The sequence below is a fragment of the Primulina huaijiensis genome, chromosome 5, assembly GCF_012295235.1.
Source record: "Primulina huaijiensis isolate GDHJ02 chromosome 5, ASM1229523v2, whole genome shotgun sequence".
NCBI classification, from domain to species: Eukaryota; Viridiplantae; Streptophyta; class Magnoliopsida; order Lamiales; family Gesneriaceae; genus Primulina; species Primulina huaijiensis.
Window position 1 is genome coordinate 19,225,051 of NC_133310.1, and position 22,499 is coordinate 19,247,549.

At 33.3% G+C, this 22,499-nt stretch overlaps 2 protein-coding genes across 3 annotated transcripts; both read left to right on the forward strand.

The window, feature by feature from the left end:
* The first annotated feature begins 2,667 nt into the window (after window positions 1-2,667).
* LOC140976845 (ABC transporter D family member 2, chloroplastic-like) lies at window positions 2,668-9,247 on the forward strand. Of its 2 annotated transcripts, XM_073441208.1 has the most exons (11): window positions 2,668-3,053; window positions 3,169-3,367; window positions 3,471-3,538; window positions 5,154-5,480; window positions 5,624-5,788; window positions 6,324-6,552; window positions 6,652-6,712; window positions 7,236-7,338; window positions 7,428-7,752; window positions 8,174-8,433; window positions 8,828-9,247. In XM_073441208.1, exons 1-11 carry the CDS (start codon window positions 2,778-2,780, stop codon window positions 9,011-9,013), a joined length of 2,199 nt encoding a protein of 732 aa, XP_073297309.1. In that variant the 5' UTR covers window positions 2,668-2,777; the 3' UTR covers window positions 9,014-9,247. The 2 variants fall into 2 exon arrangements, with proteins under 2 accessions (XP_073297309.1, XP_073297308.1); XM_073441207.1 differs by lacking the exon at window positions 6,652-6,712 and having other exon boundaries at window positions 7,106-7,338.
* Window positions 9,248-10,846: 1,599 nt separating this feature from the next.
* On the forward strand, window positions 10,847-14,686 carry LOC140976846 (uncharacterized). Its single transcript, XM_073441210.1, has 4 exons — window positions 10,847-11,865; window positions 11,952-12,101; window positions 13,230-13,415; window positions 14,374-14,686. Exons 1-4 carry the CDS (start codon window positions 10,882-10,884, stop codon window positions 14,452-14,454), a joined length of 1,401 nt encoding a protein of 466 aa, XP_073297311.1. The 5' UTR covers window positions 10,847-10,881; the 3' UTR covers window positions 14,455-14,686.
* The last annotated feature ends 7,813 nt before the right edge of the window (window positions 14,687-22,499 follow it).

Consider the following 22,499-nt stretch of genomic DNA (forward strand, 5'->3'; position numbering starts at 1 on the left):
ATATGATGAGCCGTCATATGCGGGTTTTTTTTAAAAATAATATATATTTAAAACTTATTTATTAAAATATTACAGATTCTAAAAGTTTGTGAAAATATTACAATCCGGACTTTCAAGTCCCGGATTCTAATTTTTTTTAAAAAAAAATTAGGTGACATCATGGATTCTTTTGAATCCAAGAATCCGTGACAAATTGTCCCGGTCAAAATCCGGGACAGACTGTCCCGGATTCTGAATCCGGGACAGCGTGTCACGGATTTGCATATCCGTGACACAATTTCATGCCTATAAATTGCACCGAGTATTTATCGAATTCTTCACATCCTTTGGCTTAAGTGTTCGTCAGTTTTTTTTTTCGTTATAAAAATTCAGTTATTTCATTCTTTTATAAATTGCGTTCGAAGAATTCTGTTAGTATCAGAATTTGTGAGAATTATGCCGAGTCTAAGTCGAATCTCTGTTTTTTCTTTCTACATTGAAGTTTTTTTTGTATATTATTTCTGATAATGTTTGTAATTTATTGCAGATGTTAAATTTCGGTAGCTGATATAATTACAAATTCCGTAATATCACATTTGAAAAGGTGATTTTATAATTTTTTAAATTTGTAATTGTATTATTTATGTTGTATTACTGTAATTATAATTTTTCGGTTGCATTATACTATTTTTATAATTTTTTTATAATATTAATATGATATTATTTTTGTAATTTTGGTCACAAATTGTGATTAAATATATGTACGGCCAATGTCTTTGTAATATATTTTTATGTGAAATAAATTATAAATTTGTGATTGTGATTGAATAAAATTCTTTGATTCATGAATTTTACGTACTATTCAAAATATTTTTAAAAAAATTTAAGATATTACTGGAATTTTAAATTTGGTTCTCGAAATTTTAGGTTTTATGAAAATTCTCGTCATTACAAATGAAAAATTGTATTGCAGATGTTGTGTTTTATAAGTTTAATTTTTTAAAAATAATATAAAAATTCTCTTAATTAACATAAAGAATATAATAATAATAATAATAAATTAAGTTTTCATGAGTACTAGAAATAGTACGTAAAAATAATAAATAAATAAAATAATAATAATATAAATTTATCTTGTAAGTAAATTAAGTTTTAAGTTAACATAAAAATAATAATAAAAATTCTCATGAATTTTCAATGATATATTTTGAATTATTTTGAATCCTAGCATTAAGCAATCTCCATAGACATTTGTCAGACCGACGTGACGGAATTATTGCATCCATGTTTTCAGCATTGATATTAGTTGATATGTGTCTATCCCAATAATAAAATTTATATTACAACTAAGGACGATAATACAATTAATATTAGAATATTTGTAATTAAATGAAATATATTTTCCATTATTACTTAAAACTACTATGATGTTTTCATAAAGTGCTCGATAATTCAACAATTCTAAATTATAGTATTATAATTCCAATAATACAATTAATATTATAATTATTGTTATTACTTAAAACAACTACAATTAACGAACAATAATAAATATAATAAACAAAACTAATATCGTTACCTTTTAATATTTTGGACAAATACAGAAGATTTGCGCTAATGAAAACTTCGAAATACCGGTACGGTAACGTGCTTGATATTCGAAAGAGTAGCTCGGTGATCGAAAGCTCTGAGGGAAATGAAGAAGCTCACGGTGAGAACGAAGGAGAGATCTAATTTAAAGAATCCGTGGCAGTATGCCACGTATTAATTGCTTCCGTCCGTGAGTTGTAAACAAATTTAAAAAAAAAAAATTTTTACTTGAATCCGGAAATCAGATTTCCGGATTGTAATATTTTTACTTCTTCTCACATTTTGTTATAATTTAATAAATAAGTATTAAAATAATATTATTTTAAAAAAAAACCCCTATGCGGATAATATATTTACGGATTGTAATATTTTTACTTCTTCTCACATTTTGTTATAATTTAATAAATAAGTATTAAAATAATATTATTTTTTAAAAAAAAACCCCTATGCGGATAATATATTTACGGATTGTAATATTTTTACTTCTTCTCACATTTTGTTATAATTTAATAAATAAGTATTAAAATAATATTATTTTTTAAAAAAAAACCCCTATGCGGATAATATATTTCCGGATTGTAATATTTTTACTTCTTCTCACATTTTGTTATAATTTAATAAATAAGTATTAAAATAATATTATTTTAAAAAAAAACCCCTATGCGGATAATATATTTACGGATTGTAATATTTTTACTTCTTCTCACATTTTGTTATAATTTAATAAATAAGTATTAAAATAATATTATTTTTTAAAAAAAAACCCCTATGCGGATAATATATTTCCGGATTGTAATATTTTTACTTCTTCTCACATTTTGTTATAATTTAATAAATAAGTATTAAAATAATATTATTTTAAAAAAAAACCCCTATGCGGATAATATATTTACGGATTGTAATATTTTTACTTCTTCTCACATTTTGTTATAATTTAATAAATAAGTATTAAAATAATATTATTTTTTAAAAAAAAACCCCTATGCGGATAATATATTTCCGGATTGTAATATTTTTACTTCTTCTCACATTTTGTTATAATTTAATAAATAATTATTAAAATAATATTATTTTAAAAAAAAACCCCTATGCGGATAATATATTTCTTACATTGGAAAATATTCCAACCAAGTTCAGCTGAGCACCACCGTTCCCTAGCGGAGTGATTCAGTGGCATCAATGGCGGCCAGAGCTGTAGAGCAAGCCCAATGAATTGGAGTTGGATGCTCGTGACATCTAGCGAAATGATAGGACTGGAATCCAGAGTGTACCTTCCGCCACAGAAATTCCACACTCCTCGAGCTTTTTCAAGAAGTGCCACACCTATTCAAATCAGCGGGAAAATCAAGTATCACAAATTTTTTCGGTTCAGATTGGTTCCTAATCGTTCATTTTTTGGTGCTACTCGGAGGAAAAAATCGGGTCCCTCTTTGTTTCCAGCTTTTGTTAGTGATTTATCCTCTGCTTCACCGGAATCTGATCAGGTTGTTTGTTCATGATTCAATTATCCAAGTACGGCTCACGATGTTGACATATGACAATGCTTTTAAATTTGCTTGCTTGTTTTAAAAGAATGTTTTGGTTTTGTTTTGAGTATAGGAGAATGCGCGGAGGAAGGCCCCAAATGTCCAACTCCTACTGAAGAGGTTTTGGGAAGTGGCTGCACCTTATTGGTTTTCCGATGATAGGGTCCACGCTCGGTGGCGGCTTGCAGGCGTTTTTGCACTTACTTTGGGGACGACGGGTATCAGTGTTGGTTTCAACTTTCTTGGCCGTGACTTCTATAATGCCCTTGCTAGTACGATTTCTCCCTTGTTCTTTTCATGTTATTGTACTATCTTTGCAGCTGTTTGATTTACTAACGAGGGTGACTTCTCTGGTGTGTTCTCTTGTGATCGAAGACAAAGACCAAGAACAGTTTACCAAGCAACTGATGTATTACTTGGCTGCTTTTGCTATTGGAATTCCGGTGAGCACATTGCTCCATTTTCTTAGGTATTTCTCGTGTTAGTCTTCTATGCATTCTTTACAGGATATGAAATGCCTTCATTGCTTGTACCATGAATATGATGATTGACGCCTAATATCCAATCTGAATCGATATTGCTTGAATCTTTCTCTGTATAAAATGCATTTAGAGCCCTTGTGATAATTAAATTATGCTGAAACCCCTTGTGTTAATAGTGAGGATACCAGATCTTTGTGTTAGAAAATAGCCTACAAACCCTTGTGCTATTGAAAAGTATGCAAAAAGATCCATTCTTGCATTTAGCCAGAGATGCTGTTGCATGCGCTTGATCCTCACAACTCAAGATCATTGTCCCGCTGTTGCCATTTAGCCATCGTCTACTCCATGGACATGACTATAGCATCATAACAGTCACCTCAATCCAACGCATGGCTACAGTAGCAAAGGATCAAGACTCAGCATTTCAAATTTACTAAATGCATCGAATGGCAATCATGACAATGAGTGCTAACAATTTGAGTGATAATCATTGAGTGACTTCGAAATACTCACGGGTCGATTGATTCACTATCACAAAGAAATCAGATAATCACCAATTAGTAACATTACGCCAATTATGGAAAAATCTTCTGTCTTACCTAGTGGTAAGGTAATTTTCATCAAGTCATCGGTCCAGCTAGAAAGCGATTTTCATCTGTCAATCTACATCAAACAATCTGCTTCTATTTAACATTTAGCCAACATATAAATACTTAACACATTTGATAAATTGTTGGGAATTTGAAGCTACGGGCCAAATTACTAATGTGAAAATGATTTCAACACCTTATTTGAAAATTTTTAACAAAGCACTAGATTCTAAAAAAAATTACCAATAACTAAAAAATTACAGTTTTACCAACCAGCGCCTATATAATACTTTTAACATGCTAATAATATAAAGCATTTTAGACCATCGAACTTCAAATAGATATGTTTTCTCAATTGATAGAAAATAAACATTTCCAAATTATTACTTGCCATCATTTTGTTTGGTCACTACCTTGAGGATGATCTAATTTCAGAATGTTGTTACTTGAATTGAAATGTGTCATAAAGCAGCTCCATTACAGACTGTATAATTCCCCTGTGAATTGTTTAGTGGTGTTCTTTTACCTATTTAGGAGTATATCAACGCAGGGGATGTATGTGCCTTATTTTATTGTGTCCGTACATATTTGGATTCTAGATTACAGCAAGGCTCCCAAAGGAATACTGCTGCATGTCGAATTTCTTTTATCTCTTATATGCTATTGAAAGTATTCAATTCATGATATTCTGACTGATTTATGTCATAAACGGCACCGAATGTCTTAGGTAGGATTTTCAGTGATGAAGTAAAGGAATTAAAGAATATTCTTGATTGTGTTAACTTTAAATTTTATTTATGACAAAATTAAGTATTTATCCTGGAATTTTCTTTTATTTTCTCCATTTAAATCCAGGACATGGTCGGAGACTCAGAGTGTTACTATATATGAGCTCAAAGAATGCTTCCTCATGTTTTTTCCTTTTCTTCATATTGATTTTTGTCTTATTTTAGGGGTTATTCCTACTCATATTATTTTATTTTCAGGTTTTTGTTTTGAGGGATTATGCAAAAGATACTCTTTCTTTGAGATGGAGATCTTGGATGACAAGCTATTACATGGATCGATATTTGAAGAATAGAACTTTTTACAAAATACAATCTCAATCAATAATTGATAACCCCGATCAGAGGATTGTTGATGATTTAAGTTCTTTCACAGCAGCAGCTCTCGCATTTTCCTTGACACTCTTCAATGCTACCGTGGACTTGATATCTTTCAGTAATATCTTATATGGAATCTATCCACCACTTTTTCTCGTTCTTCTGGGTTACTCACTTGGAGGAACAGCTATCAGTATTGTCCTTGGTAGGGTAAGTCTCACCTTAAACATCACGTAGTTTTAAAATACATAGATGTGCTTCTTCAAAAACTCCTTGGAGCAGTATAATATTTTTATCATAAACTAGAGTATGCAACAACTTACCTTCCAGTATTGAGAACTTTTTACCTTCAGGGACTGGTGAATCTGAACTTTTTGCAAGAGAAAAAAGAAGCAGATTTTCGTTATGGACTAGTGCGCATTAGAGAAAATGCTGAATCCATTGCATTTTATGGCGGCGAACAAAATGAGATGCAACTTCTAATGCAGCGATTCAGAAGTGCATTCGAAAATCTCAGTGTATGAAAGTTATAAGACTGTCTTTTGTAGTACAAGCTTTTAACCCTTCTGACCAGCCATTTGTGCTGTTTCCACTTCATTTCGATTTTTGAACCTTTACTGTTTCACTTTTCATCTTATAAAATTTCAAACACAGGGGTGGAATCAATCTTTCACAGTTATTTGTGAAATTGTGAAATGCAACGTGAAATAGAGAATTCTGTAAATCAAAATCTAATTAACTTTTGATTGATTTGATTGTTTCCCTGATTGGTTGGGTGATGTACTGCCTTTGCTTTGTCACTGGTTGCTGTTAGTGTCTTGATGAATATAGGGACAACGAAAAGGATACTCAAAACGGGAGTCTAGAAAAAGCAAGTGAAAATATTATGCGTCAACGATCCTTGAAATACCTGTGAAATATCCTGATATTTCTTTCATCTCCAGCCATTCTTTCAAAATCAGTATTATTCCTTCATAAAAAGCTGTTGATAGTTGATATCATTTAAGTCACTTATCTTATTATATTTAAAATTTTCCATTTAAAACTTTACAGCAATTATTGATATCTTCCAGAAATCTGGAGTTCTTCACCAATGGCTACAGATACCTGATCCAGATTCTTCCTGCAGCAGTAGTCGCACCCATGTTTTTCTCTGGAAAAATTGAATTTGGAGTCATTAATCAGTCTGTATCTGCATTTAATCACATTCTTGGAGATTTTTCCCTCATAGTGTACCAATTTCAAGCTCTCAGTGCCTTTTCTGCTGTCATTGAGCGACTAGGTACATCAATATATTCTCTTTGAAAAGTGTATTAAGATTGTCTCTTGAATATCTTAAAGTCAGAGCAACTGTGTTATCACATAATTCTGATTACATTAGATGCTGATGTGTGGAAACCACCTGCTGGTGTTGATGTGTCGAAGTTCTATGTTGAGCTGAGGTGATGCTTCATGAGTAAACAATTTGAAACTTAGTTGATAATCAGTTTTAGAATTTTGTGTCAGCCATCATGGCCACAATTTATTTACCAGCTTCAGTCATTTGGATTCAGATAGCTCGTTAAATTTGGTATGCATATGTTGTACTTAGAAGAGTGAGAATCACCTTTTTATTTGGTGAATGTGCATGGAGTACGATAGTTTATATTGGCTATGTCAGAACAATGTCATCGCTGATTCTATCCTTGTCCTTCTTAAAAAAAAATTGTGCTTGTGCAATTTGATTTATGGATCTTTCACATATACTGCTAGAGTTCTTTTGTAGCATTGTCGATGGTTGTAAATTTCCAACAGCATGCCAAAATGGGATGTAATTTAGAAAGTTTAAATCTCAGGTGAATTTGATGATCTTTTAAACAGCAAAGAGACTAGAAGTGATGCTGACAACTTGGAGGAAATCTGTCGCGAATTATGCGTTATTTCTGACTGTAGCATTTCTAATGGATCTGTGCCCCTTGGCAACAGTTCAAAATTATTGAGTATCAATCATTTAACTCTAATGACTCCAAGCGGAGCAACACTTATCAGGGATTTGTCTTTGGACGTCTATGAGAGGAACCACTTGCTGGTTAGTAATTGTATTTCATTATTAAGATTATAACTGAGTTGGGAAAGTGAAAGAATGGATTGGTTATTGGTGCTTGGCTTGAGTAACAGATTACAGGACCAAGCGGAAGTGGTAAAACTTCATTACTAAGAGCTGTAGCTGGTCTCTGGAGCTTTGGAAAGGGCACTATCACAACTTATGAGATAAATGAGGGAGATCCTCTGTCACAGTTTTCTTCAAACCTGACTTCTCTTGAAGTAAGTTCAGTGGACAAGACCAAGGGCAATGAAAACAGACGGAAAAATGAACGTTCAAGAGGTCTATTTTTCCTTCCTCAGAAACCATATATGGTTTTGGGAACGCTTCGTCAACAATTGCTTTATCCTAATTGGTGTGAAGATTCAATTTCCATATCAGACAACGATAAACCAACTGGTATGATATCTCATATATGCCCCCTCATCTCTGAGTATCACCATGCATGCCTGAAACTGTTTTAACGCTCATTAACCTATGAAAGGTTTATATGTTGTGCGGACTTCAAACTTTTGTATGTTTCAATTAATTACGGATAATTTCATTGATTATGAAATACACAAACAGTCGACCATGTAGGAAAGTCCTAGGAAATGCTAGACGTCTAACTTAACCACATTCACAATGTTTTAAAAATTGGTAATTATCTTGAAATATTTTGTTATTTTTTTCACCACTCTAGGACATTCTAAACGCACGTTAACTGAGTAGATTGAAAAGAACATGAATTGGGAAGTGCATTGAAGCCTGAAAACTACGGCTGACATGGGTGCACGTGCACTTATTTAGAACTAAAGTTGTTGAGAGATTTATTTTTCAGGTTCACTACCTTTCCTAATGATGGCACAAAACATGGATCCAAGGCCTCAGAAGCCTACTACTGATGATATAATTCAAGTTCTACACGATGTTTGGCTTGGCTACATACTGTCACGATTTGATCTAGATTCCATATATGAATGGTCTAGTGTTCTTTCTCTTGGCGAGCAGCAACGTCTAGCATTTGCACGTTTATTGCTTTCAAAGCCATTCTTGGTTCTCTTGGATGAATCTACTAGTGCTTTAGACGAAGCCAACGAGGTGACTGAAATTTAATACCTTTGTTTCCCTATGATTTCTTTTTGTGGCAAACTTTACATTATGCTTATCAAATCAACATATTTGCTGAAACATCCGGACACTAGGACTGAAGTGTTCTTGCGTAGTCAAAGCCTGCCAATTATGAATCTTCTGCAGTGTACTTGAATAGATTTTCCAACTCTTTAAAAGCAATACCCAGTGTATGGCTGGTTCTTGTCAACACAAACCAGATTCACTCCTTTGTTTGTATATATATTTCTTATCTTTTGTCACAGATTCGTTTATCATGTAATTCTATGTGCCTCCTTCCTTTATTGTGGAATTATCATCTGTCTAGTTACTGCTGGTGATTGGCAACAATATCCTGCTTCTTACACTAAACTATTACTTGCAGACACATATATATCGGTTGATCGAAGCTGCAGGGATCACATACATAAGCATCGGTCACAGAAAAACACTATACGAATACCATAAGCAAGTCTTTCGTATATCCCCAGTGGAACCAACAAATGCAGATCGCAACTGGCACTTTGAGCCAATCAATGAAACTTCCACATACAATCTATTGAAGCAGTAACAACAACCTGAAAGGCGTCGAGGTATCAACCTTTACTCCTTTGCTTAGGAATGGCCTTCAAATGATGTACGAGTCCAAGAATTTTTTTTTCTACTTTTTTATATGCTTGTGTAGTTTTGTATAAATATAACCAATGGATTCCTTCGCTAGCGGTGAAGCATATTACACGGATTTAAGAACTGTGGGACAACAAATCATAAAAGATGATATAGAAATCACTTTCAATGCAATCAATGAATTGATGCTTTACTGCAACAAGATCTAGCAAATTGAACCGAATTGTATTGGATAACTGAATTAATCAAATTTTTTTTTTTAAAAAAATTAGAAATCTTGAACATCTTCAAACTTTGTCTGATTTTGAATAAATCTTGAATTTTCCTAATTATATACTGCATAAATATATATAACATATAATAACTATCACATGTTTATCTTAGCTCATATATAAATATAATAAAATGCAAAATTTGAACAACAAAACCAATAGATTACTTAAATAATACATAACTTATAAATTAATATATTATGATGCAAATACTCACTCAAATAATTTACATTCATTTTCTACACAAACGATGTCATGTCCCACAACGATACAAATAATAATATTAATTAAAAAAACTAATAATTGCAATACTTATTTGTATTTAATAAGTTAATAATAAAAAAATTATATTATGTATGTAAAATAAATTAATAATAATACTATTTTTTATATGCTGCTTACATAAAATATTAATAATAATAATATTAATTAAAAACTAATTAATTATAATACATAATAAAAACAATAAAATTTATAATAATACATTTTATATCACGGTAAAAACTTGTGTGAGACGGTCTCACGGGTCGTATTTGTGAGCCGGATCTCTTATTTGGGTTATCCATGAAAAAATATCACTTTTTATGCTAAGAGTATTACTTTTTATTGTGAAAATGGGTAGGGTTGCCCCGTCTCACAGATTAAGATCCGTGAGACGGTCTCACGGGTCGTATTTGTGAGCCGGATCTCTTATTTGGGTTATCCATGAAAGAATATCACTTTTTATGCTAAGAGTATTACTTTTTATTGTGACAATGGGTAGGGTTCACCCATCTCACAGATTAAGATCCGTGAGACGGTCTCACATGAGACCCACTCTTATATCACTTGTGTAAAATAAATTAATAGCTATACTAATTTTTTATATACTATTTACATATGATAATAATAACTCAATTTTAAAATAACTAAAGTAATTGAAAGAATATAATAATGTGTATTTAACACGATAATACAAATATTTATTATAAAATAATTTCTTCATTAAATATTTCAAATAAAATAATTATTATATATTAACATAATACATTCAAACATAACTAATCATTTCAATCATAAACTCAATAGATAAGATAGTCTCACATATTTTTATTTATGAGACGAGTCAATTAACGCATATTTACAATAAAAAGTAATATTTTTTAATAAATGACTTAATTAGAATATTAATCTTACAAATGACATGTGAGACCGTTACAAGAGTTTTTGTGATTTTATGTGGGGATGTTTTTAAAAATAAAATGCATCAAGTTATATTGGAGATTACTTTCTCTAATTTTTTTTAATCAATCTTATTCATATAATTGAGGATTGAACCATAATATTTTATCAGTTAACCCAATAAATAAATATTTATTTATTTATATATTTAAAAAAAAACAATATTTGAATAATGAAAACACATAAAAAGAAAGAAAGAAAGAAAAGCAATATTTATTTATATATATATATATTTTAAAAATATTTGAATAATGAAAACACATAAAAAGAAAGAAAAGCAGACAGGTGAAGATTTTGGAATCAAGTCACAAAACGCAAGATGAGAAGCAGCATTAGGAAAATCCCCCACCCATTGATCGGCCGCGCCACCACCTCTGCCTCCATTCCCGCCGCCTTATCTACCTCTGGTGGAGGTAGGGGCCGTGGCGGACCCACCCCCTTCATTTTCAGTGTCGACAGCTCTGCCCAGACTGAATCTGACACTACCAAAGACGAATCGCCATCTTCATTTGGCCAAGGGCATGGCCATGGTAGAGGTAAACCTCTTCAGTCCCCTCCTATTCTACCGTCATTCCCTTCTGGTCCTGCTGCCATTGGCAGGGGCCGAGGCGGTGGATTTATTCCCACCAAAACCATTCCACCACAAGAATCTAAGCCACCCCAACAACGGCCGCCACCGAATCCCAATGCCAAAAAGCCCTATCTATTTGTTGAAGATGATGCACACCGCGATTCAACTGATTTTGAATCTCCTGTGAGGCACGAGAAGATCCTGCCCACCGAAATTGTCAATATCTTAACCGGCGCAGGTCGTGGGAAGCCCACAAAACCTGAAACGGCTCATGCCTCGAAGCCCAAGACTGAAAATAGGCATGTACGACCCCAGCAGCCCACAAAACCAAAGAGCTCAGCCGAGGAGCAATTGACTCAGGAGGAGAAAGTGAAAAAGGCCGTGGGAATTTTGTCAAAGGGAGATGGTGAGAGCGTCAGAGCTAGTGATGGCATTAGAGGTGGTAGAGGTCAACTGGGCCCACGAGGAGGCAGAGGAAGACGAAGAGGACGAGGAGGATTTTTGGGGAGAGGTAGTGGCCGAGAGAGACGAGAAGATAAATACGAGGATTCCGACGACGATGAGCCTGAGGGGCTTTATCTGGGTGATCCTGCTGATGGAGAGAAGTTGGCCGAGAAGCTCGGGCCAGAGGTTATGAATCAATTAGCTGAAGGGTTTGAGGAAATGTCGAGTAGGGTGCTGCCTTCCCCCGCAGATGATGCTTATATAGATGCACTTCACACCAACTTACTGGTAATGCACTTTAGGTTTTGGATTGTAGGCTTGTCATGTAAAGATGAGATCATTTGATCCTTCACATGGAAATTGTTTTTGTGCAGATTGAATGTGAACCAGAGTACTTGATGGAAGAGTTTGGCACCAACCCGGATATTGATGAGAAGCCTCCCATCCCTCTGCGTGATGCACTTGAGAAGATGAAACCTTTCCTCGTGGCATATGAAGGGATTCAAAGTCAAGAAGAGTGGGAGGTAAAAAAGATTCGCTCTCTTGCAATTGTTGTCTGGATCTATTTTGTTTTCTACCAATACTCAGATTTTACTGATGCAGTGGTCAGTGGCATTTGAGGCTTTAATTTTTTGGTTCTACACTTATATGAAAGTTGAATTTTAGGAAAATATGAAGGAGTTTCAGATGCTTTTGATATGGGCGCCTTATACTTGCTTGCATTTGGTTTGAGAACATTCACTTTGGATGTTACTAATTCAAATCTGTGAACTCGATAGATTTAGCCTGTTTTGAGAGTTTCTCAAAACTTTTGTGCTTGCACTTTGATTTACCTCCTTTCTCAAAACTTTAGTTCTTTCACTTTGATTTATGTCCTTGCGCTCTTGATATTATATATCCATGGCATTTACATGAACTTGCTACAAGTTAAAACAAATAATGCTACATTCCATTAAAGTTAAACCCTTTGACCGGAGAAATGTGGTCGGCACAATCCAAGAATGCACATTGCTTATAGTTTATCAGATCATACAACTTCTTATTCCCTTGAAATGCTTGTATCTAAACCGAGAACAGAACTTATATGAGTTCATTTTTTTTGCTTGCCTGTGTGTATAGAACTTCCAAACTTGTTTGTTCCTTAATTTGCTTCTTGAAATGCACATATTTGCCAAATTTTAGTGCTGAAAAAATATTCTAACCGATGGGGTATAGACTTAATTGATATATATATTTATTTATTTATAATTTATAATATTCCATTGGTTAGCTGATATGACCTTGTCCGGCTCAAGGATATAATACTTAAAATTTACCTTATTCAAAATTTGATGAATAATCCTTGAAAAAGCCAGATAAGGTACATTTTTTGCATGCCTCTCATTTGGCAATTGGCATTGCTCTTGCTGCATGGAAAGTCTTATGATTTTATTCCTACTCGTACATTTTCAAATTTAGGTTCTGTAGAGAAAGTACTTCTTGAATTAGTAGTTATCAGAGACGTGTGAACTGTCGTTTCATATATTGAAGTTACTCAATTATGCGTTTTGTTGTATAAAAAAAATCATGCGTCTTGTTGTTCACTCTTCTGTTGAAGATTTTTTGTGTTCATTTCTTGAAATATTTAACTGACATTATTTAATATTTTGCAGGAAGTGATAGAGGAAACTATGAAGAATGTGCCCCTTATGAAAGAGATTGTAGACCACTATAGTGGACCTGAGAGAGTAACTGCCAAGCAACAGCAAGAAGAGCTAGAAAGAGTGGCCAAAACTCTCCCAGCAAGTGCACCTGCATCTGTAAAACGCTTTACTGAGCGTGCTGTTCTTTCATTGCAGGTCGCATTTCTGATTATCTTTTACTTTTTTATTTGCACCTTTAGCTGCATAATTTCAGTGACTTTTGTATGAGTTGCAGTCTTATATTTGTTCCGTCCTTGACGTTTTCTTTTACCTCTTCTTGTAGGAAATATGTATTTAGGGCCGAGTGTTACAAATTATTATCGTTCTCTGATAAGGAATGAGTGAAAAATAATAGCTGGTTAGCTTTTTTAAACCACTGACTTGGTTCCAGATGTTGAAGGAAAATGCACATTTTTCCTTCTGTTATTGAGATTTGTTATCTTAAAGGGCCAGAAATAGCACCATTTTCTTAACCTCGCAATTGTTATGTCTAGAGTACACTGGATGATGTACATCCCATATGGCGTATGATACTTGTATCGTTTACTAATTATTTGGGTTCCATGTCAAATTCATGTGAGAGACCCATGCATGTTAAATTATGCTACAGCTTAAACTATATAGGGGGGTGTTTAATCCTGGGTAGCATAGCCTTGGTCCCTGCCAATCTATGTGTCGATAGCTGTAATCTTTCTAATCTGAACCTCTTTAACCCGGGAGAAGCTCAAGTTGGGGGACTTTCCTCTATGCATGTTCTTCTGTGCATTTGCTCGTTGGGAATTCCAGAGGGGACCTGCCTGCAGCCAGGAATTCCAGAGGGGACCTGCCTGCTGTGGCTGTGCCAGTTTTGATTTACATATGCCTTATCCACACGTATTTGTGGTTTGTTTGGTTTTGCATCACTTTTTCAGATTCAAAGTTCTTGTTTCGTTCATTCTAACGTTTTACATATAAGTTACGGCAGCTGTTACTTGATCTTATTTTCTGGTATTAGTATTTTTGTCGAGCGCCAAAACCTACCGATCAAATTTGTCAACACTCTTAACGATCATCCTGCATGTGAATTGCCTTCATTATCATGTTTTTCCCGATTTGACCAATCGTCATGGTGCAGAGCAATCCAGGCTGGGGGTTTGACAAGAAATGTCAGTTCATGGATAAGCTAGTAATGGAAGTTTCGCGACAATACAAGTAAGCTGGGCATTGCTGCTTACTTGTTAGCAGTCTTAATCATGAAAGAACCACCCCAGATGAGTTGATACACATCGGTACGAGTCATTGATATAGATCTTTAAGAAATAAATATATTTTTTGTAATTTGTTTATGGCTTGAGGGATGGCATAGCTCTTCTTGTTCATCAACATATGTCATTGCCATTTTCCAATGGCTTTTCGATTTTGATAAACCATTCCCAATCTCTTTTTCATTTTGTACTAGTAATTATCGCATCTGTACACAAATCAGTGTTGCAAAATATCAAACTTTAAGATATTAGTGAATAAAATATCAAATATTTTAACTTTATGGCTAACTTAATTTTTTGATTCATTAAACTTTTCGAATTTATTTTATGATGTATAATATAATATTGTTAAAATGTATTAGATAAGCTAGCTAATATTTTAATTTCAAGTCAATTCCACCAAATAGTTTTTAAGTCCAATTTATATAATAAAAGGGCTTTTTTAACTCTTAAAAGTTAGATCCATTCCACCAAAATTCCTCCGACAGGCCTATACGATAACATTTAAGACCACAAGATGAGAACGAGTTCTTGTAAAAAAATAACAACTATACGTTCAATGTTGGGTGACTCCTCTATCTCTTGTAACCAAACAATTAATGAAATAGTAAATAAACATCATGGGTTTCTCTTGCCCAACGTGGATTTATTAGTGAGTTGATTTTTGTAATAGGAGAGGACATACCAAATAAACATTCGAAATTGCATCTCCTAAATTTATTATATATAAGGCGAACGCACTCCATTTTTTTTACGCTTATATCACTTATATTCCAAAGTATAGTAAAAAAAAATTCTCAATATTTGTATTCTTTTTCTAGAAAATATTTCTTATCTGAAAGAATAGAAACAACTGTTATGAGTTATTTTTATTCTCTCTTCTCAAAACAAAAATTATTAGTTTTGCAGTCGCCCAACATAAATTTTTTTTTTACTTTTCCTTGTTTTTACAAAAAAAAATATATTATTATATGTTAGGATCGAGGATATTAGTTTAGGAAGGATGAACTTGTGATGTCCTGGGCCAAATAAGGTTGAGAGTGATCACTGGTGCCAAGAGACTGCACGAACAATGAACGGCTCATGACAAGTTTCTAAGCGAAGGGAACATGAATGAACCGATCTCACATCAGAATGAGAGTGATTCCAAGATTGTGCTGGCATGAAACTGTACGATTGAGGAGATATTAAAAAATTGATGTATACTGCTCATATCAACAAGGTGCATATTTTTTTACGGAGCTCATCACATAAAAATTACAAAGTTAAGCGTGTTTAACTTGGAGAAATTATGGGATGAGTGACTCCCTGAGGAGTTTCTTAGGATGCGTCTTAGTTAGGACATAAGCTCGTTGGAAAGACATGTGTTGGTACGGTAGAAAAAATCATCAAATCAAGGGCGTTACAAAAATATTTTTCAAATATGACAAATGATGCAAAATTTAATCTATGTTAACAACTCAAGTTAATATTTCAATCAAATTGAGTAAAATGAGCTACTAAAATACTAAGTACGGAAGCAGCTCAAAGTACTAATTGAATAAGATATAAGTAATTGCAACAGATCAATTACGTAAACATAATCAATAACAGATAAGACACGTAAATTGACTGATAATAAAAAGAGGACAATAATTTGTTTATGGAAGTTCAAAGGTAAGACGAGCTTGTATCGAGTTTATCGATTATGCTATTACTTTGTTGGTTAAGTTAGTGCATGATAGAAGGAGATATAATGAGGACCCTATAGGAATGAGGGATAAGATGAAAAGGGTGAAGGGAAAGCGATTTGTTCCAAATTACTACGATAGGAGAGTTGGTAGGATAGATGAACGTGGCTTGTATGACGCTTCTTTGACATTCACCTGGCTGTCAAGCTTGGAAGAGAAAATCATTGCTAGGCCAATTATGGAGTCGAAACGTGAAACTTCCAAATATTAATATCAAGATACATTTAAAAATTCAATTTCTCGTATTTGTGATATTATATGTTGTTGATGTCTAGAGATAGGACATGACATTATACAAGCGTAAGAAGGTGACAGTAGTAGATTTGTCAATTGATAATGAATCTCAAATTGGAGTTGAGGTTGTAGTGGAACCTGAATATGAGGTTTTGGTTGAGAAAGTTGGAAGAAACAAGATGAAAAATATGAGATGAAAGAAAAAGAAAAAGAAGCCAAAGAAAAAGAAGAGAAATAAATTGATGGTTTAAAAGAATGAAGAATGAGATAAACATGATTTTATATAAAATCCTTAAAAGTACATTTGTACAAAGAGGTTTACTCACATTATGATGACGTAGCCGGTTCAATCCCGAGTATTGTTATTTCTTCTTTGCAGAACTTTGTAAGTGTCATGACGAGGAGACAAACTAGTCGTGTTGATGAAAGAATCTAATGGGTTGAGCCACGTGAATTCAAGGGAAATCAAGGTGAGGTAAGTGTACTTGCTCATACAACGACTCAAATAGGGGTGTTAATTCGGGTTGGTTGGGTGGATCGGGTCGAGTTGGTGCATAGTATTTTTTAAAAATTGCTCAACCTGAACCCGATCCAACCCAAAACTCCCAACTCGAACACGAACCCGACTAACCCGATTTTTTGTAATTTTTTTTTAAAATTGAATAAAATTCAAAAAAATATTTAATTTAAACACAAAATAACAAAATGTCTCTTATATATATGATTTAAATTTAAAAGTCTAATTGTGGAAAAATAAAATGTATTTACTAAATTAAATAAACCATTGTTTAAAAAATAAAAAATGTATAAAATAAATATTAAATTATGAAAATTATGATATAAATATACAATAAATATTTTTCTAGAAATATAATATATAAAAATGTAGGCAATATTTATTTATTATATTTTTAAAAAAAATTAAAATTTTCGAGGCAACTGGTGTTAACCTGAACCCTACCCAACCCGATCATTTTTTCAGGTCAGCTATTGGTCCAAACCGATCTAATCCGAACCCAAAAATCTCAAACTCAAACCTAATTTTTTGGGCTGAACCATGTCGGGTTGGTGGGTCGGGCCTGATTTTGACAACCTTAGACTAAAAGGTATGTCTTTCTTCCTTACCTTAATTCTATATTGTTTTGTTTTCAAGAGTTTGAAGAACAAGTTTCAAATGTGGTAGTCAAGAGACCTGATTTACGCTTGACTTTTGTCTCTAATTTTTTTGGATTCGATGGTAGTGAAAAATTGCACATACATATTGTGATTTATGATTTCTTATAAGTTGCCAAATTGATGAAACTTAGTCGTAACAATGACATGTATGCATTGGAGTTAAATTCTTGTTATAGGTTAAAGGATTGCGTGGATAAAACATGTAGCATGTTCTATTTGCATATTATTATTTATTAGGTGATCTTGGTGAAATGTGCATGGATGAATATGATAATTTCTATGTTCATGATAAATATATTTTTAAAGAGAATAAATTTTTCAGCTTATATTCATTGTATGAATTGAGTGATAGTGAGACATACTGCTATGATTTTATCATTGATATAATATATGATTTTCTATGTTGGTTACATATGAAGCGAAATGTTGAGTGGCTTGTTGAAACATGCATCACATTTAGGTACATTTATGTAAATGACGTTTATTCTAGATTATTATATCGTGCATGAACTGCATCTTATTCCTAGTGAGCAAATGTTGTATATTTGTATGGAAATTTTTGTGTTGTTAACTAGGTCTTAGAAGTTGAGGAATTTGGTTTTTATGATGCTTAATGAGATTTTTTTATTTTCGTTTAGTGTCGTTTGTTATTTGGTGTATGGTGAAGGCAACCATAGAGTTAGGATTCCAATCAGTGATGGAGCACATGGACGAGAGCACCTACATACTAGAGTTGAAAAGTAAGCATGTTGATAATACAATTCTTTTTATTACTTACTTGCTTCGTTTTTGTGCAGGCAACAAAGATTTGAGGACAAATCTTTTCGAAGAAAGGAGTATGATATGAATCTGACCGAGCATGACATGCTAATTCTTTGGAGGAGATTCAGACAGATATGTTGTCACAATCCTACAAGCTTGATGATGATTAAAGATGAAGAATTAAGCTCATTCTAACAATTGAAGGAGCTCAATGAAGCATTCCATGAAGAGGTATTGAGTAACAAAGCATTTTAGTGCGAAATGACCTCGGAAAGCAGCCAAGTTGCGCCCTAGCGGGGAAAAAGCCCCGCCCTAGCGTGCAAGGCGCGTCCCAGAGGTGAAAAAGAGCCACCCCAACGCGCCTCTGTGTGAGGGCAGCCTGCCTCATTAGCCAAAATTTCCCACCCTAGTGCGTCGCAGAGCAGATTTGAAGATGGAAATCCTAACCTACAATTTTTGTTGTACTTTTCCATATAAACACGTTTTAAAAATATTATAAAATAATTATTGAAGATTGAATATATTTCTTTGAGTTTTCTCTCAAGATTTTAAAAACATTATTTTGTACCATAAAAAATCAAACTTATCAAAGATTTAATCTTTGTGGTGTTTGTCGATTGCTCTTCATTCGAATTGTCAAAGACGAGTTCTTTGAAGGTTCATTTGAGATCAACTGTTTATCTTCGTGATTAGTTGTTGCTAAGTTTTTCTTAGCTTAGAGGTTAATATCACAAACTTTTACTTGTTTCTAAAAAGATAGGGACAACACAACGTTCTTTATTTCATTGAATCAAGGGCGTGACTTAGTTTTTGAGCGCGTTTACTTTTCGTGTTTGAAAAATCGCATCACTTTAGGTTTGAGGATCTCAACTGTTGTTAACAATCAAGATCGAATCTCAATCTTTTAAGATCGACATAAAATTTGAATAGAAAGGTGCAAAAATATTCCAACTGAACTTAGTGAATCAAATACTTGTCAAAATCAACAGAACATAATCAGTAGACAACTGCAGTAAATGAAATGCTGAAAAGAAATAACATAGTGAATTTTTTATGAAAGTTTGAAGGACAAAACACTTCTATGTCTCACATTCTTCTGTTTGCAAAAAGATTTCACTAAATGATTTTGATAATTATAAGAATTGAAATTACATACTTTAGCAAGACTTACCAATTGCATTACTGAAAACTACTAGTACACAACTTAATACAACTCAGTAGAATCTGCACAGAAAAACTATTTATGTCAGATAAAAGTACGCACATTTTAAAAAATGAATATTCGATACACTTGTGAGTGAAATCAGCACAAAAGATCCTTCAAGAGATCAAACAATACGTTGAAGTGTATGTGTTGTGGTGCAATAATTGTACTAGCTAGAAGAGCAATCAAATATGGTGTTTGGGCTGTTGTACGTTTTAAAATATTTGAGTTGCATCATTGGCTATATCTTTTGGCAAAACGGCAAACAGTTGGTCCTACAATTGGTATCAGAACCAATGTCACGAGTTCGATTCTCAATTATTCAAAGAGTGGAATTATTGGGAGGAATATTGTTAGTTTACAATAATTTTTCCTATTATGAGAGCAATCGAACGTTGCATTTGGGATACTGTACGGTTTAAAATATTTGAGTTGCACCATTTTCACAAGTTATAAATTTTGATAAAGCGGCAAACGGTCGGTCCTATGGTGTGCTTGATGGTATTTCAACAGAGATTGATTTTTTCTTAGATCTCAGATATATAAAAATATTACAAGTTTGTAGAGTATAATCTAAATCTTGAATTGACCTTTTATAGAGAAAATACAACGTTCAGATTTGAAAAACTACGAATCAGTTGTACTAAGTCCATAACAGAAATAATACTCGATGTCATATGTCTTTTTTATTTTTCCCAAAATGACAAGTATCAATAAATACTTGGAATACTAACATAAAACGATCATAATAAGTTTATATTTATGCTCAAAACATTCTATGAATCATATGATTTGTTGATGATTGAGTTTTTCAGATATGGAAATATTAGGAGTTCAGCTGACACTAGCATTATGTTCATTATCATTGCAGACTTCCTGAACTAAAGTCGGTAGATGTCTTCTGATTTGATCACGAGAACATCTTCTGATATGCTTATGCTATATTTAATTGTTACTTGTTAGCTGAACTTTAAGTATTTTTCAGTTACTTATAATTTTTCAAAAAAAAATCTTTTTTTTTTGGTGATGTCAAACTCAGCCAATATTAAATGCAAATATACGTTCAAGACAAATAAAACGGATCATAATATTCAGTTCACACGGTTTTAAAAATGATTGAAAGGCTCTGTACAGGATGAACATCTTGAGCTTCTGTCGGAACGTCTTGTCTATCTTCTTCTATGGCTCTAAGGGCTTCTCCAACCCTGCGCAGCGCAGGGTTTTCACTCCAAGGGAGGCTGCGCTATTTCTCCAAAATGGCGCAGCCTCCCTCCTCTGCGCCAAATTTGGCGCAGAGGAGAAACCCAGCGCCATTTTGGCGCTGGGTTGGGCCTTTTTTTTTTTTTTAGTTTTTTTAATGTTTTTTAATTAATATAAATATGTATTAAATATTTTTAATAATAATACTATATAATTAATGAGTAAAATTAAATCGTGTCGATATAAAAGACAAAGATGCTCACTATGCACTACGAAATGCTTTAATTGATCATTTGTGGGAGGAATATATTTGTTCAGATGTTTGAATTTGGATTCATATTAAGTTCTAAAAATAAATTATCTGTATTAAAATTATGTCAATTTTAATAATGAATCATTTGTATTAATTCGTATTATAAATATTAAAGTTAATATATATAAGAATCAAATAAATAAAATTAAATATTAATAAAAATAAAATTATAATTATAATACTAATATTAACATTAATTATAATTATATTGTGAAATGTATAAATAAATAGTAAACAAAAAAAATATTCTAGGAATATATTTTTTAGTGTAAGATTAGAAGTAAATGGGTTGGAGATGAATGTTATATTTGATGCAGAAACTGCACTATTTTGGTGCAGAAACTGCACCAAAATAGATTTATGGGTTGGAGATGGCCTAACATTGGAACCGTCNTTTTTTTTTTTTTTTTTTTTTTTTTTTTTTTTGAACCAGCCTCCTTGATATATTCAAATAGTTCAGAAATTCGTGCAGATCAATCTGGGTCTACACAGAGGACTTGGGAGCCTCTTCTTCAGGAATGACTTCTTCAACCGTTTTATATTTGCCCTTACCAGAAATATAAGGGCGATGTAGTCCATAACATGTGGCACCAGGAAGGGGCTCACAAATGAAAACTCCCGAAGGCCTGGGGGCAATGAGAAAATTGAAGGAGGAGCTTGCTTTGGAGGTGGTGGATGGGAGTGTTGTTGGTTTGAGGTTAGCTAGTTGGGGGTTCTATTGGCTTGAAGACTTGAATGACAGGGACATTATATTATTTGGGGTTTGTTGGAGGAAGGCTATGTTTGGAGGAGAGATCAGCTATGGTGAGTGTCTTCCTTGGAAGTTTAACCTTGATGGTTGGTTCTAGCTTTATATTTTGCGGGAGGAAGGGGTGGGTATGACAGTAGATCCCTCGGAGGCTGTCTTTTTAGAGTCACTTTAAGAGAACCAGATTCCTCTTTGACTTATTTTTGGTTGCATTTTCTTGGGCTTTTCCCAATTCTTTCTTCATGGTGACCAGAGATTCAGTGGAGATTTTGGAACATAGGGTGGTAATGACATTCACAACACCCAACTTCTTGAGCTTTTCCCAATTCTTTCTTCATGGTTGCAAGAGATTCCTTGGAGACTTTGGGACACATGACCATAACATTCACAACGCCCAACATCTTATGTTTGCTCAGATCTTGAGCATCATAAAGATCACAAATTTCAAAAAATTTGCGGAGCTGAACAACAAAATACAACTTAGTACAATCTACATAGAAAGATCATTTCTGCCAATTACAAGTAGTCACACTTTAAACAATAAATATTTGATACACTTGTGAGCGGAAAATCATCACAGAAGATCCTTCAAGAGATTCGATAATAATTTGAAGATTGTTCTTCATGGT

Coding starts and splice junctions, on each gene's coding strand:
- LOC140976845 (XM_073441207.1), top strand. CDS start 2,778: ATGAATTGGAGTTGGATGCTCGTGACATCTAGCGAAATGATAGGACTG. Junction 7,339..7,427: donor ATGAGAGGAACCACTTGCTG/GTTAGTAATTGT, acceptor CTTGAGTAACAG/ATTACAGGACCAAGCGGAAG. Junction 8,434..8,827: donor CTTTAGACGAAGCCAACGAG/GTGACTGAAATT, acceptor TATTACTTGCAG/ACACATATATATCGGTTGAT.
- LOC140976846 (XM_073441210.1), top strand. CDS start 10,882: ATGAGAAGCAGCATTAGGAAAATCCCCCACCCATTGATCGGCCGCGCC. Junction 11,866..11,951: donor CACTTCACACCAACTTACTG/GTAATGCACTTT, acceptor GTTTTTGTGCAG/ATTGAATGTGAACCAGAGTA. Junction 12,102..13,229: donor AAAGTCAAGAAGAGTGGGAG/GTAAAAAAGATT, acceptor AATATTTTGCAG/GAAGTGATAGAGGAAACTAT.